General features: G+C 40.0%; 2 protein-coding genes across 2 annotated transcripts in view; both read right to left on the bottom strand.

Annotated features, from left to right (window-relative positions):
* Positions 1 to 2,257: 2,257 nt before the first annotated feature.
* Positions 2,258 to 12,033, bottom strand: LOC105186565 (prothoracicotropic hormone-like). The gene is made up of 4 exons (XM_025301277.1): positions 11,954 to 12,033; positions 9,222 to 9,461; positions 6,386 to 6,523; positions 2,258 to 2,675 (listed from the first exon to the last, which is right to left on the bottom strand). The coding sequence occupies exons 1-4, from the start codon at positions 11,972 to 11,974 to the stop codon at positions 2,508 to 2,510; spliced, it is 567 nt and encodes a 188-aa protein (XP_025157062.1). The 5' UTR covers positions 11,975 to 12,033; the 3' UTR covers positions 2,258 to 2,507.
* A 3,093-nt stretch (positions 12,034 to 15,126) lies between these two features.
* LOC105186571 (uncharacterized) overlaps positions 15,127 to 15,924 on the bottom strand; it is a 41,272-nt gene continuing 40,474 nt past the window's right edge. The window contains exons 6-7 of the transcript XR_003113316.1: positions 15,291 to 15,446; positions 15,127 to 15,192 (exon numbers count right to left, since the gene is read on the bottom strand). The gene's annotated coding sequence lies outside the window, so the exon portion shown is untranslated. The remainder of the gene's footprint in view (positions 15,193 to 15,290; positions 15,447 to 15,924) is intronic.

Here is a 15,924-nt window from a genome sequence, read left to right as displayed (position 1 = left end):
TTGTCTTAGTACCTTTCTTATAATCCTGGATTTACAATAAGATAAAGTAACGAAAAGTGACGAAATAAAATATCGTTACTTTCAAGTAACGGTAACGCGCTATTTTTTAAGACCAGTAACGAGTAACGGTAACGAGTTACTTTTTACCGAAAGTAACGGGAACGGTAACGAGTTACTTTTTACCGAAAGTAACGGTAACGGTAACGAGTTACTTTTTACCGAAAGTAATGGTAACGGTAACAAGTTACTTTCCCGACTCTGCGTATACATACGGAAATCAGTGCGAAGTTATTCAATAAGTATCGACGAGACCAAATGGCGAAATCAGTGGCTTCGTGGAATCTTTGCAAAATGTCCCTGTTGCAACTTGAAACATTAATCTGAATTTTTCGAGCAGACTCGAAAACGGCGATCCGCTGCCTTTGTAATCGAATTAACTTTTCCCCGTGTGAATGTGGGGATGTCGGAATATGTCGGAGAAATCTACCGCAAACGAGCTGTTGTATACCGGCTGAAAATTAAATCCGACGATAAAGCGCAGCGTCCTTGTGACCTTTTTTAATCAGGTATTTTACAGCGCTCTTATCCCCTCCCTTCTCCCTCTCTCACCCCGCGTATCCTCACCCTCGCAATTGTGCGCTCCCATAATGCGCCATTTTATTCGTACCCGGTTGATTGCTCACCGGCTAGAACATTGCTGCGAAGTACACCGGAGGGATTTTCTTACCTCTCTCTCACTCTCTCCTGCTTTCGACACGACGAGACCAATCGATCTCTTGGCCTTTTAAATTATTTTACGCGCTGAGAACGTTACTTGTTGCGCGAGGCCAGCGTTATGCGCGTACGCAATCTACACGAGGGAATCCACGAGACGAAATTTCATTCGTGCAAAAAGATGTCTACCTGCAGAGTCAAAAAAAAAAGAAAAAAGTGAGCGACGAGATCTTATCGGTTGATTTTCTCGTAATGATTTAAACGCAAATTACATTGATTTCCGACGAGACAGGTAGAGAGGAACGCAGAAGAGAAGAGTGAGAAACTGTCTTGAAGTAAAAAGTATCAAACCAACTGTCTTTTTCTGCTCTTTTTCTCTCTTCGGATGTGTATTTTAAGCGAATTTCAATGTTTTTTGATAAATATCGATGTTATCACGCAGGAGCTGTATGCTTTGACTATTTAATAGCGCACGAATGTACGCGCGTTTGTAATATGTAGTAGAATGAAAAGTGAGTATATATAAAGGGTGTCCCATTTTAAGAAACGCACCTCGATAATCCTTCAACGAAGCGTTTTCAGCAAAAATGTTTCGAACAAAAGTTGTATGATTTCAAGGAGGACATAAAACAACTATACTGTCAGGGCGCTATTGTAACAATATATTCATGAGCCCAAGTAGAGCAAAAAAGTCTAGTACCACTTTTTCTTCCGACGAATAGTTAGCGAGATATCGTGAGTTAAGTATTGAAAAAGTTATCAAGTTTTCCTTAAATATCTAAAAAAATATTAGGCAAATAAAAAAATGTTTCGGACAAAAGTTGTTTAAATTAATCGGTAGAAAAAGACGGTGTAATAAAAAATTGAGGTTTTCATTTAAGAAAAATAATGATCAGTAAATATCTTGAAAGTGATGCATATATAAACAAAATAGTATACGTATAGTTGTTTTAAGTCCCTCTTGAAATCATACAGCTTTTGTTCGAAACATTTTTGCTGAAAATGCTTCGTTGAAGAATTATCGAGATGCGTTTCTTAAAATGGAATACCCTGTATATACATATAATAACAAAATGACGAGAAATGTTACGGTTCCCTCGCGACAGATTTTTGCAAATCGAGCTCCGTTGTTTTTATGCAAACCATAAAATTACAAACGTATCCTCGTCGCTTCACCCGGAATATGGGCGTACAAGTCGCGAGGGAACGCTGCCGAAAGTGCGAAAGTATGTCCATGCGAAGTTCATCGCGATAATGTATCTTACATTGCGGCCAATCCTTCCGTCGGCGAGGAGCCCCGCCTTGCGACAAGGAAAATATCCGGCGTCCGGAAGAAAAACCGACAGAAAGTCGACGACCTTATCTTCAGTTTCCGCGAACTCGCTCTCAAAGTTTCAAAGCCGGAGCGAGATTCTCGCGCGATGCTCTCGATTGCGCGAGATCTCCACGACGTGCGTTCTTTGTCTCTCAGAATCGAGTGACTTCGCTGCGCACCGGGATCGCAGTGGTGGGTCAGTCAGAGGAATGTAAGGATCATAGAATATACAATGCGCACACAATGTAATTATTCCCTCGTTCTTACACATTTCACGCTTCGCGGCGTGCAGGCATGCCGAGTACAAGCGTTTCGAGTTCGATTAAAGCAGAAGCTCGCGCGTGCCGTCGTCCGTCAGTTCTCGCCGGGCATTTTCCTGGGACGCGATCGATATACAGAAAAGGCCGCTGGATCCGGCGAATCCTCGTCCTCCTCCTCGATCGGTAGCCCGGACACGTCCGAGGTGGCCGCGCGTACATTAATTTCTTCTATCTGTCGCCGGCACACACGCGACGGCGATCGACATCGGCTTCAGCCTCCACTTGTGACGGAGAGCCTCCGGAAGTGGGGCTTCCGGCAGCCCGTTTTCCTCCGAGTAGTGCTCGTCGTTTAATCCGCCCAAATCGCGTTGGCTCAACACGTGAACCTGCGGAGGAGACGGGAGAGCGCCGCGGGATTAATCCATTCGCAGCTCGTCGAGCGTTCACGATTTACTCCGCTTTTCCGTTTCCTTCTTTTGTGCGATACCGACCGCCAATCCGTGAATGCTCACGCATGACAATCCGGGCGTTATAACATCGACAATGCTATCCGATATCTACAGGGTGAGGAAAAAAGATGGAAATCCTTAAAAATCTCGAGAGATATAAGTTTTACAGAAAAGTGTTTCAGACAAAAGTTATAAGGCTCAAAACGATGTATTTACTGATGTTATCAGTTTGACCTTGAGTGGCGTTGCCAAGATCAAGTCAAAGTCAACTTATTTTTCTTAAACAGAAACCCCCATTTTTTATTATATCATCTTTTTCTATCAATTAATTTGAACAACTTTTCTGAAACATTTTCTTTACACATTTACCTAATACGTTTTGAGATATTGAAGGAAAACTTGATGACTTTTTTAATATTTAACTTATGATATCTCTCTAACTTTCGTCAGAAGAAAAAATGATACTAGACTTTTTTACTCTGTTTGGATTCAAGAACATATTGTTACAATAGTTAATTAACTTTTGTTAACTTATTGACTTTTGGAAATTTCAAAATCATCAAATTAACAAAAGTCAGAGTGCCATTGTAACAATATATTCTTTCTTCCAACAAATAGCTGGCGAGATATTATAAGTTAAATATTGAAAAAATTTCCGAGTTTTCCTTAAATATCTCAAAAAATATTAGACAAATAAAAAAATGTTTCGAACAAAAGTTATCAAAATTAATTGGTAGAAAAAGATGATATAATAAAAAATTGGGGTTTCCGTTTAAAAAAAATAAGTTGACCTTGACCTGACCTTAGCAACGTCACTCAGATCAAACTGATAAAATAAGTAAATACATCGTTTTGAGCCTTATAACTTTTGTCTGAAACACTTTTCTGTAAAACTTATATCTTTCAAGATTTTTAAGGGTTTCCATCTTTTCTCCTCACCCTGTGTGTATTTCTAGAGTCGCGTCACGACGTATCCTCGGAAATTCCGTCGCGCTCTTTTCGCGGGCGTTTGCGAATTAACGAGCGATATTGCATCGAGTTTTATCGCTAATTAATGATACGAGAGGCCGATTATATAGATACTTATTCATCGGCGCATTCGGCGAGCGAGCTTCCGTAATTCGCTATATCGTCGCTCCGTATTAATTCCCGGATGACTAGTCGGCCGCACAATCGCGTAATTTAATACGATTAATTAGGGAGAAAAGCGGATTGGGAAAGCAGCCAGTGGATGCATTCTTATTATGGACGAATATGTTAACAACTCGTGCCCTCTCACGGACTCATTAATCTTCGATATTAATAGTGCTGAACAGTATTAATCTCGCGCGGATAATGCAATTGCAAGACGCACACATGCGACGTCGCTTGTTGTAGTAAGTGACGACGCTCTATACGCTCTGCCTTTTACACGTTATTGCGTTCTCGCGTTTAGCGTTCACCCCGATTTTTCTTTCTGCCCTCCCCCACCGTGGCAGTCGCCCCCCCCCCCATGTTTAGCGGTTACAAACAGACGGCTGAAAAATAAATCATGTGATGTAATTTTTACATTCTTTGCCACTCAGTGCGTTTCCGAGTTTCCGAGATATTCTGCGAGTTCTCTCCTTTTTTTTTAAGAAAACTTGCGCGGAATATTTCCCGCTGTTCTCCTTTATGCGTCTCCAGCGTGTGTGCACGCAGCATTGCGGGGCGAGGAAAAATAGAGCTCGGAGTGATTTAACGTGTACTTACGGGTAGAACGCGTGTGTAGTTAATGTATTAGATTATTAATAATTATAATAATTAAATATAAAATGTCCAATTTCCTTAAGTACTAAATTTGACACTCGAACACTCTGACATTTCATCTTTACAGTTCTTGGTTTTTTTGTTGTTGTGAAGATACATCGTCATTCTTTCAAACGCATGTTTTGCTTTGTAATTATTTTCCGAATTGTCTTTGTTACAACAATTTTTCTATAATCATGAATAAGTTGAAAATTCGTGTTATTTTCGAATATAAGTTCCGTCGTGGAACCAATGCAGCGCAGACAACTCGAAATATCAACAAAGTGTTTGGTGAAGATGTGGCTAATGAACGCACAGTACGTCGATGGTTTGAGAAGTTTCGTTCTGGCGATTTTAATCTTGAAAATGAGCCACGTGGGCGACCCGAGACCAAGGTGGATAATGATGAGTTGAAAACTGTAGTGGAAGCGGATACATCTCAAACTACGCGTGAATTAGCAGCAAGGTTTAACGTTACTATTCCAACGATATTGGATCACTTGAAACAAATCGGCAAGGTAAAGAAGCTGAATAGATGGGTTCCGCATGAATTAAACGAGAGTCAGAAGAGAAATCGTCTGGAAGCTTGCCTTTCTTTACTATCACGACATAAAAGCGAACCATGTTTACATCGTATTGTTACGTGTGATGAACAACACGATCTTTTCGACAATTGCAAGTGTTCGGCATAATGGTTGGATATAGATGAAGTACCGAAACACAGTCCGAAACCGAATGTTCACAAAAGAAAGCTAATGGTGTCTATTTGTTGGTCCAGCACTGATATTATCCACTACAGCTTCATGAAACCTGGTCAATCGATTACAGCGGATGTCTGCTGTAACCAACTGGATGAAATGATGAAGATGCTTGCGATTAAGCAGCCGAGATTGATCAATAGAGACAGACTAATTCTCTTGCAAGATAACGCTCGACCACATGTCACACAAAAAACGTTGCTCAAACTACAGTAGCTGGACCTGGAAACTTTGTCACCCACCATATTCACCAGACCTTGCATCAACTGACTACCACTTCTTCCAGGCACTGGACCATTTGTTGCAAGGAAAAATATTCAATTCTCAAGAAGCTGTGGGAAACGTCTTCCGCGATTTCATCGTCACCTGCTCTTCAGGCTTCTCCGCTGCTGGCATAGATAAGCCACCGTTAAGATGACAGAACTGTGCCGATAGTTTAGGCGCATACTTGGATTAATTGTGCTCTATTTCTAGTTTGAGATATAATAAACCAAACTTTTGATTCGAAATTGGACATTTCATACTTAATGACCTAATATAATCGAAGCTCGGCGAGAATCATTCTCCGCGAAAATGTCCACGACGTTCTGCGCGAATAATCGCGCGATAATCAACGCTACGTCACGGGGCTGCATGGAATCATCGTAATGACGCCGCGAGCGAGAATCGCGAGAAGCGGTTCGAGTCGCGCTCGCGGCATTTGTCCACAGCATTCGCTGTGCGAATCGAGTGAGTAGGACGGCGGGTGTGACTGCGCTCGCACAATCAAACCCTGCACTTCCACGTTGCGCTCACAGGGCGCAACTGAACGAGCATCCGGCGCAGTTACGCAACCGCGCGCATTGCTGAAGGGTGTTTGAGTGTACGAACGATCGTCGACTTATCGCGACGACTCGATGTTTGTTCCCGTGGCGAGAAGTTCTTGATATTCAATAAACAGAGAGAAAGGGCGAAGGAGAGAGAGAGAGAGAGAGAGAGGGGGGGTGAGAGTGTGCGTGTTCGCTCGCAAGTCGACGTTAATCAAAGTTGTGTGTACTCGCACAATACTCGACAACCACTTAACCGTATTACTGCAGTCTACTACTTCACGGAATATCGATTGTCAGCATGCAGCGATCTTACCATGTAGTGCAGCAGTCGACAGGAATTGAACTTGCTCTGGCAGGCTTTCGGCTTGCAGCGCGATGCAGTTAAGTATCTCGGATAGTGTCCCTCGCCCAGATCCCTCATCTCATATTGCGTCTCGCAGGTGCACAGAGACTGCAAACAGAGTCTTGTTGTTGTCGCCGCCGCACAGTAGAAAAAATAAGACAATTTTTGGATAGAAATCCACCGACAACATAGGGTGTTCCATTCTAAATCCCCCCCTCCCCCTCCCCAGGTAAATATTCCGAGAAATATGGAAGATACGGAAAAATATTTCAGACAAAAGTTGCATAGTTTTAAGGGGGATTTAAAACAACTGTATCAGTTTGTTTACAGATAACGTCACTTTCGAGATATTCACTGATCGTTACTTTTCTTAAATGTAAATCCTAATTTTTTATTATATCATCTTTTTCTATCAATTAATTTAAGTAATTTTTATCTGAAATATTTTTTTATTTGCCTAATGTTTTCTGAGATAATTAAGGAAAACTTGGTAACTTTTTCAATATTTAACTTACGATATCTCGCTAACTTATTGTCGAAAGAGAAAATGGTACTAGACTTTTTTACTCTATTTAGTCTCAAGAATATATTGTTACAATAACATCCTGATTTTTGTTAATTTAATGATTTTGAAATTTCCAAAAGTCGATAAGTTAACAAAAGTTAGGACATTATTATAACAATATATTCTTGAGATCAAATAGAGTAAAAAAGTCTAGTACTATTTTTTCTTCTGACAAATAGTTAGCGAGATATCGTAAGTTAAATATTGAAAAAGTTACCAAGTTTTCCTTAAATATCTTAAAAATATTAATTAAATAAAAAAATGTTTCAGACAAAAATTACTCAAATTAATTGGTAGAAAAAGATGATGTAATAAGAAATTGGAGTTTCCGTTTAAGGAAAGTAATGATCAGTGAATAATTCGAAAATGGCGCCATCTGTAAACAAATTGATATAGTTGTTTTATGTCCTCCTTGAAAACATACAACTTTTGTCTAAAATACTTTTCCGTATCTTCCATATTTTTCGAGATATTTACCTGGAGGATTTAAAATGGGACACCCTATATAATGCACCAATACTTATGTAAACATAATGTGTTATGATATCAGTAGACTTGAAAGTCACATTGCGGTAGAAAGTAATACTTGACTTTAACGTTATAGTCACTAATTTTGAATTCTTTTGAATATTAACCATTCTTTATTTTTTGTTCAAACATAAATTATAATTAATCAACTTATAATTGGTTATTATAAATATATTCGTGTAAAAACTATTTTACATGACATACTTTTTTAACAATGAAGATTTTTCAAGTTAAGTTTTCATACTTATGTGAAATTATTTGGAACAATGCGTCGGCTTCAGATGGAAGGAAATAAAGCTGACTTGATTTTAGAAACAATTAAAAAAGAACCTTCTTTTTCTGAATATAAAGAGAAAATGATTAGAGATAAGATAGTAAATATTTTTGTCACGCAGTTTAATAAAAAATGGTAAGAAGTTCGTTGCAGAAAGGACGTTTTTATATCAAAGTATTATCGTGTTGAAAGTTTGTCGGTTCTTAATGTGTCGAATTTATATAAATTTTTTTGAGGTTAAGTCGAGTCTTGACTCATTTATAGCAGTACCTCGTTGTAGCAGGATCCTCTGCGAGTATTTAAAAAAATAATTTCATTAAAATTGATAGAGTTGTTTTTGTTGTCGGTGGATTTTTGTCTAAAAATTGTCTTATTTTTCCTACTGTGCGCCGCCTCGCGCACAGTGATTTTCGCGGGTGAATTCTGGACGAGTGAATTCGCGGAAATTGCGAGAGTAAGTCGAGCCGTGAACGAGACTTTACGGGAAGGTGGACGTTACTTTTTACGTTATTTCGCACGCCGCGTGTATACGGTGGATCGCGCGATTCGCGAGACATCGAGGCGGCGACAAAGGGAGTTCTCATTACGGAATCAATTAATTAGGTAATTAACTCAATGAGAGCCGCAACGAAGCCACGTTGCCTATTCACCGGGACTGGCTCGCGCAGTCGCACTTTGACGGAGAGCGGATGGATTTTTCGCATTTCGACGGTCGAGATTTCGCGGCACATATTTCGCGAATGCGACGTTTTTCGCGCGGTCGACAGTCGCCGCAGCGCTTGTGCAAAGCGATTTACGACGACCGTGAAATAAACGGATAATACGGCAAAGTAGATAGCATCGCGTATTGTTTATGGGACTCGTATCGCGTTTAATCGCAGTCGCCCACCGTTACCGCGAATATCAACGCAATTTCTTCACGGTCGATGCGTGAACGAAAAAATGCTCATTATGCCCGCTCGCGATTGTCATTCCGCGGAAATCGGGGCGTCCTTCACCGCTGAAATTCCCTCAGCGACCCGCAACTCGCAATCGCGAAAGCCCCGTCGCGTTTTCATCACTCGCACGTGTTTGATAAGCGCAAAACGCGTGACGAGAAGTCGCGGACGCGTTAATCGACGTTCGTGGCCGTTCTGACGTCTCGATTGCGCACGTTTAAAATCGCGTCGTTTTTCCGAACGAAGGAGAGAAATTTAAATTCTCGATCGTTTTCCTTCCGTCCATAGGCGAGAGACAGACAGAGAGAGAGAGAGAGAGAGAGAGAGAGAGAGAGAGAGGGAGAGAGAGAGAGTCTAATCTTGAAATATTAGAATTTACCGAGACGAGGCACGTCTAACGATGTCGTTCCTCGAGGAGAAGGAACTCGGAAAGGAAGAATAGGTGGCGCGGGGTGAGGTTTGGCTGAAAGAAAGCGCCGCGGAGAAATTATACAAACGTACTCTCGTTACGAGACGCGGCTGCAGCCCGACGTCCTCCGCGCCGGCGATGCGTTTCACCTGCTCGGCGAGTCCCTCGGGGCGGTAGTTGCGCTTCTCGCCATACGCGGAACCCCGGCTGCCCCCGGGGATCTCCTCGTGCTCGTCGCCAAGCAGGAAGTCCGGTGCGACAACCTGCTCCTTCCATCGACCGATCGACAGCACCTGGCCCGGCTCCTCCGCCGACAGACCGTGCACCATCACCTGATTCGCCGTGTTGAGACATTTCGCGATTAGAACAATCGGACGTCATTGCGCAACGACGCACAATGCTTCGAACGGCGAGAAACGCGAAAAATAATCAAATTTCCAACTTTGTTCTAAAGCTTCGAAATTTTTATGTTATGTTCTTTCACTGATAAGCTATCAACTGAACTACACGCCCTTTTCCGTGGGCTTATTTAAAACGTTTTATTGGACATAAAGTATTTAACATTTTATGGCTAAGTTAAGTGCTCAATTTTATTACTGAAATTCGAACTTTTTAAAATTTGATATCTTTTTTTATTATTGAAATGTAATAACGCGGTTTATAAATTTTTATAAGTGCACCTCAATGTATAAAATTACGTGTTTGAAACACATCAATTATTATTAAATGCATTACAACATTATACATAATAAGAGTACTTAAATCTTGAACAATTTTCGAATTAAATTTTCCGTACGAAATGAGGGAACGCTTAAGAATGAAAAAAGTTATTATAAATATTTAATATAATGTTCAAAGAAAATAGGTAACTTTAATTTGGCTGCAGTTACTTGCAACTTTTCGAGTAACAATAATTTTTCGATGCCGACGCGCGCTAATATCGTGTTGTTATATGCCTATTTCGGTACACAAAATCCTTATTCACGGACCCATGATGATTAAGCATTTTATTCTTCCCATAGGAGAACTCTCTGAAGAAGCTCAAGAAGCTAAAAACAAACATATTAGATATTATCGCGAACATCATACAAGAAAATGTTCTTATTTAAATACAAATGAAGATTTATTTCGTAGGTTAATACTTAGTTCGGACCCATATTTAAGTTCATGCAGCCATATAAAACAATATAAGAAATCTTCACTAAATTTTGAAGTTTTAAAATTAATTAATATATCTTCAAATGAAATAAAAGAATTAAAAGAAGAATCTGAGTCCTCATAAGAAACTGAGAGTTCAGAAGAAAATAATTAATAAAAAACATATTTTTTAATAAAATGATAAAAAAATAATGAAACGTTAAAAAGATAAGAATAATCTAGTTATTATGATAATAGTAATAGTAATATATCTTATATGTTATAGTTCAGTTAAATATGCGATATTATTTTTAAAAAGAATTATTATTTTTCAAGTTAATGCATTTAAATTCCCTACTTTTATAGTAATAAATGATAAAGTATTAATAGATTTACAATATTTATCAAATAAATATTTTTTTTCATAAATTTTGTGTTTCGAACCACTGTGCGACGCGGCGATGACATCGTAAAAGGAAAATCTTCCACGGAATATGTATTTCTCTTCGCTTTTTTCCTTCTTTTTATTAACCAGTTCACTGGTAATGGCCCATATATGTCCAAAAAAAAGCAGTGATTCTTCTGATAATGGCCCATCTGTGCATCTTGAATAATTCTGTCAATTTTCAATGGATTTGCACACAACTCGGTATGCCCAAGGTTTTTGGGTCGCTAACTACGAATCTGGAGTCAAATTTGAGAAATTCAAAATGGCGGATCCAATATGGCAGACCAATATTTTTGCTTCTAGTGACTAACGGTATTTCATTGTATATACTTTTACCTCCGTATTAGTTGGTGAAATATCACGACTATAGAATGCGCCACGTGAAGGCTACAGTAGGATTTTACATTCTATTTTTCTATTTTTTATTTTTGTTTATTTTAATTTTTTGTTTTATTTTTTATTTTTTACTTTTTTATTTTTTATAGCCGTACGGAACAGATATCATACCAGTCTCAAGTGCATAATCAAAATAAAATAAAGTTTGAATGTCCTGAACTAATCCGTTATCTGCGACCAAAAAATCATATTGAGTATAATACATTTTCATAATAGAATAACAAAGTTAGCCACTTAAAGCCATGTTGGATCCGCCATTTTAATTTTTTAAATTTCGACTCTGTATTTGTTATTTATAATCGATAAAACATACATATACCGAGTTTGATACATATCCATAATATCAAAGTTAGCCATTTGAAGTCGTCATATTGGATCCGTCATTTTGAATTTTAAAATTTCGATTCCGGATTCATAATCAACGACACAAAAACCTTTTCTAGATAAGCTTACACATAAAATACGACATTATTCGCTCTTACCAGTTTTGGCACAAAACGTTAATTTCGACTCGCCAGTGAACTGGTTAAAGACCCGCGGTAATATTAATGACTCGGCCCACAGTTTCTCGACATTCGTCGCAGGCTCTGCGTTCATGTAAGCTGCGACCGCGGCGATTGCAAAAGACGGCTGAGGAAAGAACGCGATCTATCTTCGTCTAATGTATCTTTCATACGGTGTCTTGCGCTAAAACCAAAGCGAAACCGCGACGCCGGCGGGACGTGACTGCGTTTGTTGCACGAGCACAAATAAAGTATAATAAATTACGAGCCACGTTGGCCGCAGAGGGAGAAAAGATCCCCTTCCTCTTTCTTTCTCTCGTATATCTCGGACGATGCTTACACAGAGTATAAGAAGCTTCATCCTTCCCGGGAAAAACGATCGTCTCGCACGTAACACCGCCGTACGACTGGTCACTCATCCCTGGTGTTCGCTCCTTATATACGAAATTATGGAAATAATAGCGGGCCCCACTGATAGGTAAGAAGATCCCATTACCGTTGTCGCGAAGATACCATTAACGCCACTCGATATCTATCGAGGGGTTGCGTGCATCTCAGCAGCCTTTGTTCGCCGTGTGTCACGCCTCTGGTCTCTCTCTCTCTCTCCCTCTCCCTCTCTTTCTCTTTCTCTCTCTCTTTCTTCTTCTGTCTTCCCTCCACCCTCCTTCTCCCGTTCTTTATTCATGTCCATTAAATAAGAGTACTTCTTCTGCAGCGAGACGAGCTTTCGCCCCTACGCGCGCGATGGGCGATGCATATAAGGGTGGCTCGTCGCTTCTGTCGGGAACATTCGCACCGCCGATGTCGACGACGCGGCTCCTGCGACTGCGACTGCGACTGCACATCGGCGACCATAAAGCTCCAATTTCGCGACACCTGTCCCGTGCGCCGGTTTACGGCTCCTAACGCGAAGCGAAATATATCCAGGGAGCTATGAATCGCCGAGAGATCGGACGCTGCCGGAGACGCAAATTTCACGTTCCTCCTCGGATCGCCGATGTCACGGAGAACTCGACCGTCGCAGATCCATGACGATCGTATTTTCCTTGTGCATTTTTCCCTTCTCTTCTCGGTGACTCGCAGGAAATCGGATATCCACGAACCTCCGTCGCCCTTTGTCATTCTCTCGCGAACGCACGGAGTTATCTCGTTAGAGGTTCGATTGATGAGGCCATGGGACATTGTGAAAAATTCATACTCAACGTCGAGCATTGTCGTCTATTATTAGCGAGCAAGCGTCAAAAGTCTGGACACGCCGTCGGCGCAGCTTGTCATGTCGCTGCGCCGATAACGGCGCGCTTTCCACGAGCTCATCGTAAGTTTTAACCACGTGGAAACGCGCCGAGTGCGGGCTCTCTCCCTCTCTCTCTCTCTCTCTCTCTCTCTTTTTCCCTCTGCAAAATCGCACCGGCACGCGTAACCACGTACAATACGAAAATATCGTTATCGCCCTGCGCACTGCAGAGGTGCGTAATGAAAACACATGGTCCTGCATCCCATTACGTTCGCATGGTCGCGTTGTTTCGCGGCAGAGCAGAGTCGAGTAAGATCGACGCGCGTGTTGTGTAAGCGACGGTACGAGGGTAGTCCCAGAAGTACCTGACCTGACGTATAGATAGCGGTTGTTGTTTGAAAAGAATGACTATGGTAGAAAGCACCAACCTTATAGAGCTTAAGTTTGAAGTTTGACGACGCTACGTTGTTTAGTATTTGTTTGGCAGCCATCAATAGTGAACGCTCTCAGTGAATTTGTAAACATGGAAAAAATTGGTCATCGTTATGTGATACAATACTTTCATTTGAAAGGCCTCAGTCCAACCAATATCAAAGCTCCGCTGACTGAACGTCGACTGAAAGTATGCGAGTTAGCAGACATGGTAGGCGTTTCAAAAAGTGCTGTACATCGCATATTGACTGAAAATTTGGACATGAGAAAGCTGTGCGCAAGATGGGTGCCGCGATTGGAACAAAAACAGTGTCGTGAGGATGTTTCATTCGAATGTTTGGCGAAGTTTCGCAGCAATAAAGCCGAGTTCTTGCGTCGATTCATAACCATGGATGAAACATGGGTCTATCACTTCACACCTGAGACGAAGGAACAGTCAAAACAATGGACCAAGGTGGCTTGATGACTTTTTTGAGGAGCTCGACGATTCCCACTATAAACAGGGTATCGAAGCTATTGAACATCGCTGGGAAAAGTATATTGAGCTAAAAGGAGACTATGTAGAGAAATAAAGATATTTTTTCCCAAATTTCTTGTGTTTTCTTTGTTAGATCAGGTACTTCTGGGACTACTCTCGTAAATCGCTCACATTGGCCGTTAACCTCTTCGTGCTGGCAAAAGGCCGCAGAGATTAAGTTGGATTTCGCGAGAGAAATTTACGGAAAGGGGGATCGTTAAAATAATATTTCGGCCAGCGACGGGCAAGATACATTTCAAATGTATCTTGATACAGATGTGTGCGGAAAATTGTATCTATTGATACAATAGATATAGATACAGCTATATAAATTAAAATGAACCTAGATACAGATACTTCAAAAGTATCTCAGATGTATATCAGATATTTTGCTTTTGAATTATATTTTATCGTAGTAATGATGATATATATAAAGTATACTGAACAAATCTTTTGTTATTTATTAATATTGTTTGTTTACATGAAAATTACACAAATTGGTCGATAGTCTTACATATCAAAAATGCCTCAAACATATCGTCACTTAATCTATTTCGCCGCGGTATTAAAATTTGACCTCCAATGCTAAATAACCTTAACAAACCCTCAACCGGTGCTGATGATGATATAATCGTGTTGAACTTTAAAAACGAATGCTTCATATGAGGATAACGTGCTATCGACGCGATATCTTTTTGCTTGTCTGACAAATAAGAAAGAACTTCCATACCGATGGCACTGTCAATTGTTTCCACGTTATCTTGGTCTTTTAAAAATTTAAAGAATTGTTCATCTTCCACGAAAGATGCTGAAGAGCTATCAGAAGTCATATTCTAGTTTCATTTTTTAAATACGCATATTTTTCCCTTCTGTAATAAGCAAGCTTTTACAATATTCGTGGTTCAGGGTCGTTTTTGAAAAAATCCCTGCTTCTGGAATCAAGTTTAGCCATTTCAACTTAAGTTTAGGAACAATTACAGATGAAATAATGTAAGGTTTACTACATATAACGTCAAAATTCAATACAATATTCCCGAATCTTTTGTTAATGTCATCTATTAGAGCATTTCTCAGGGGTTCGCAATTAAGTAATTCGTGAAGTGTCTGCAAATTAATTTTAAGTTGCGGCAAAGCTGGCAAATGTATTCTAAATGACAATAGTTTTCTCCCTGTAGCAAATCAAGAGTGCATGCTAAACTCTTCATTATTATGATAATTTTTTTCCATTATCGACTAAAAATACATGAAAATGTATTTGAAAAGTCGTTCAGATACTATGTTTTATATCTAAATACAGATACAGACACTCCAATTCGAATATATCTCAGATACGCGCTCGGATGCGCAGGGGTGTATCTAGATGCTGTATCTAGATACTACCCAACGCTGACTTCGGCTGCATGTGATGAAAGAGAGAGAGAGAGAGAAAGTAAGAGATGAGTTCTGCGGTGATAGAACGACTCAGGTTTTGAAGCTATCCATTCAATTACTCACTTTCGGAATGTTTTCGTTATTTCGAAAGCGTGTGTCTTGAACAAGTTGTAATCAGACGCAGCCAGGTCTGGAGAATGCGGTATGCGGAAGAACCTCCCATTCGAGCTCTGTCAGTGTTTCCTTGATGACTTTTGTAACATGTGATCGGGCATTGTCCTGTAACAGAATTACTTTTCTTTTGTGTGCGATTTGTAGTCGTCTTTGATCCAACGCTAGTTTCAAACTGTATTATTGTTGTCGATACTGGTCAGCCGTAACAGTTTCATTCGGTTTTAAGAGCTTATAACAGAATAAGTCCGGGATAAATAAGCATAATTTTTTTAATTGCAAATAACATATCTGTATTAATATAACAAATGATCAACAACATATTAACATGTTGAGTAGAGGATAATGTTTAAGGTTTTTGAAGAAGAGATTTTGTGAAAAAAAATTTATGGGACGCCAATAATAACGAAATATTAAAAATATTCTGTGAGGGATAGATGGTCAAGTGTCCAAGTTGAATGGTCATATATCAGAGATAAGTTGGACATACGTCATCTCGGTAATGAATTTTTAGAGCAAATACAATGTTTTTTAGTCGTTTAAGCCCAGGTCTAATGTTGTAACTTAAAATAAACCGTATTCGCAA

Source organism: Harpegnathos saltator, unplaced genomic scaffold (assembly GCF_003227715.2).
Source record: "Harpegnathos saltator strain DR-91 unplaced genomic scaffold, Hsal_v8.6 scaffold406, whole genome shotgun sequence".
NCBI lineage: Eukaryota > Metazoa > Arthropoda > Insecta > Hymenoptera > Formicidae > Harpegnathos > Harpegnathos saltator.
The sequence above is the reverse complement of the archived record's forward strand: the minus strand, read 5'-3'. Positions and strand labels throughout refer to the sequence as shown.

Coding starts and splice junctions, on each gene's coding strand:
- LOC105186565 (XM_025301277.1), bottom strand. CDS start 11,974: ATGAAGCTTCTTATACTCTGT. Junction 6,524..9,221: donor AGCCGCGTCTCGTAACGAGA/GTACGTTTGTAT, acceptor CTCTGTTTGCAG/TCTCTGTGCACCTGCGAGAC. Junction 2,676..6,385: donor GTCGACTGCTGCACTACATG/GTAAGATCGCTG, acceptor TCTCCTCCGCAG/GTTCACGTGTTGAGCCAACG.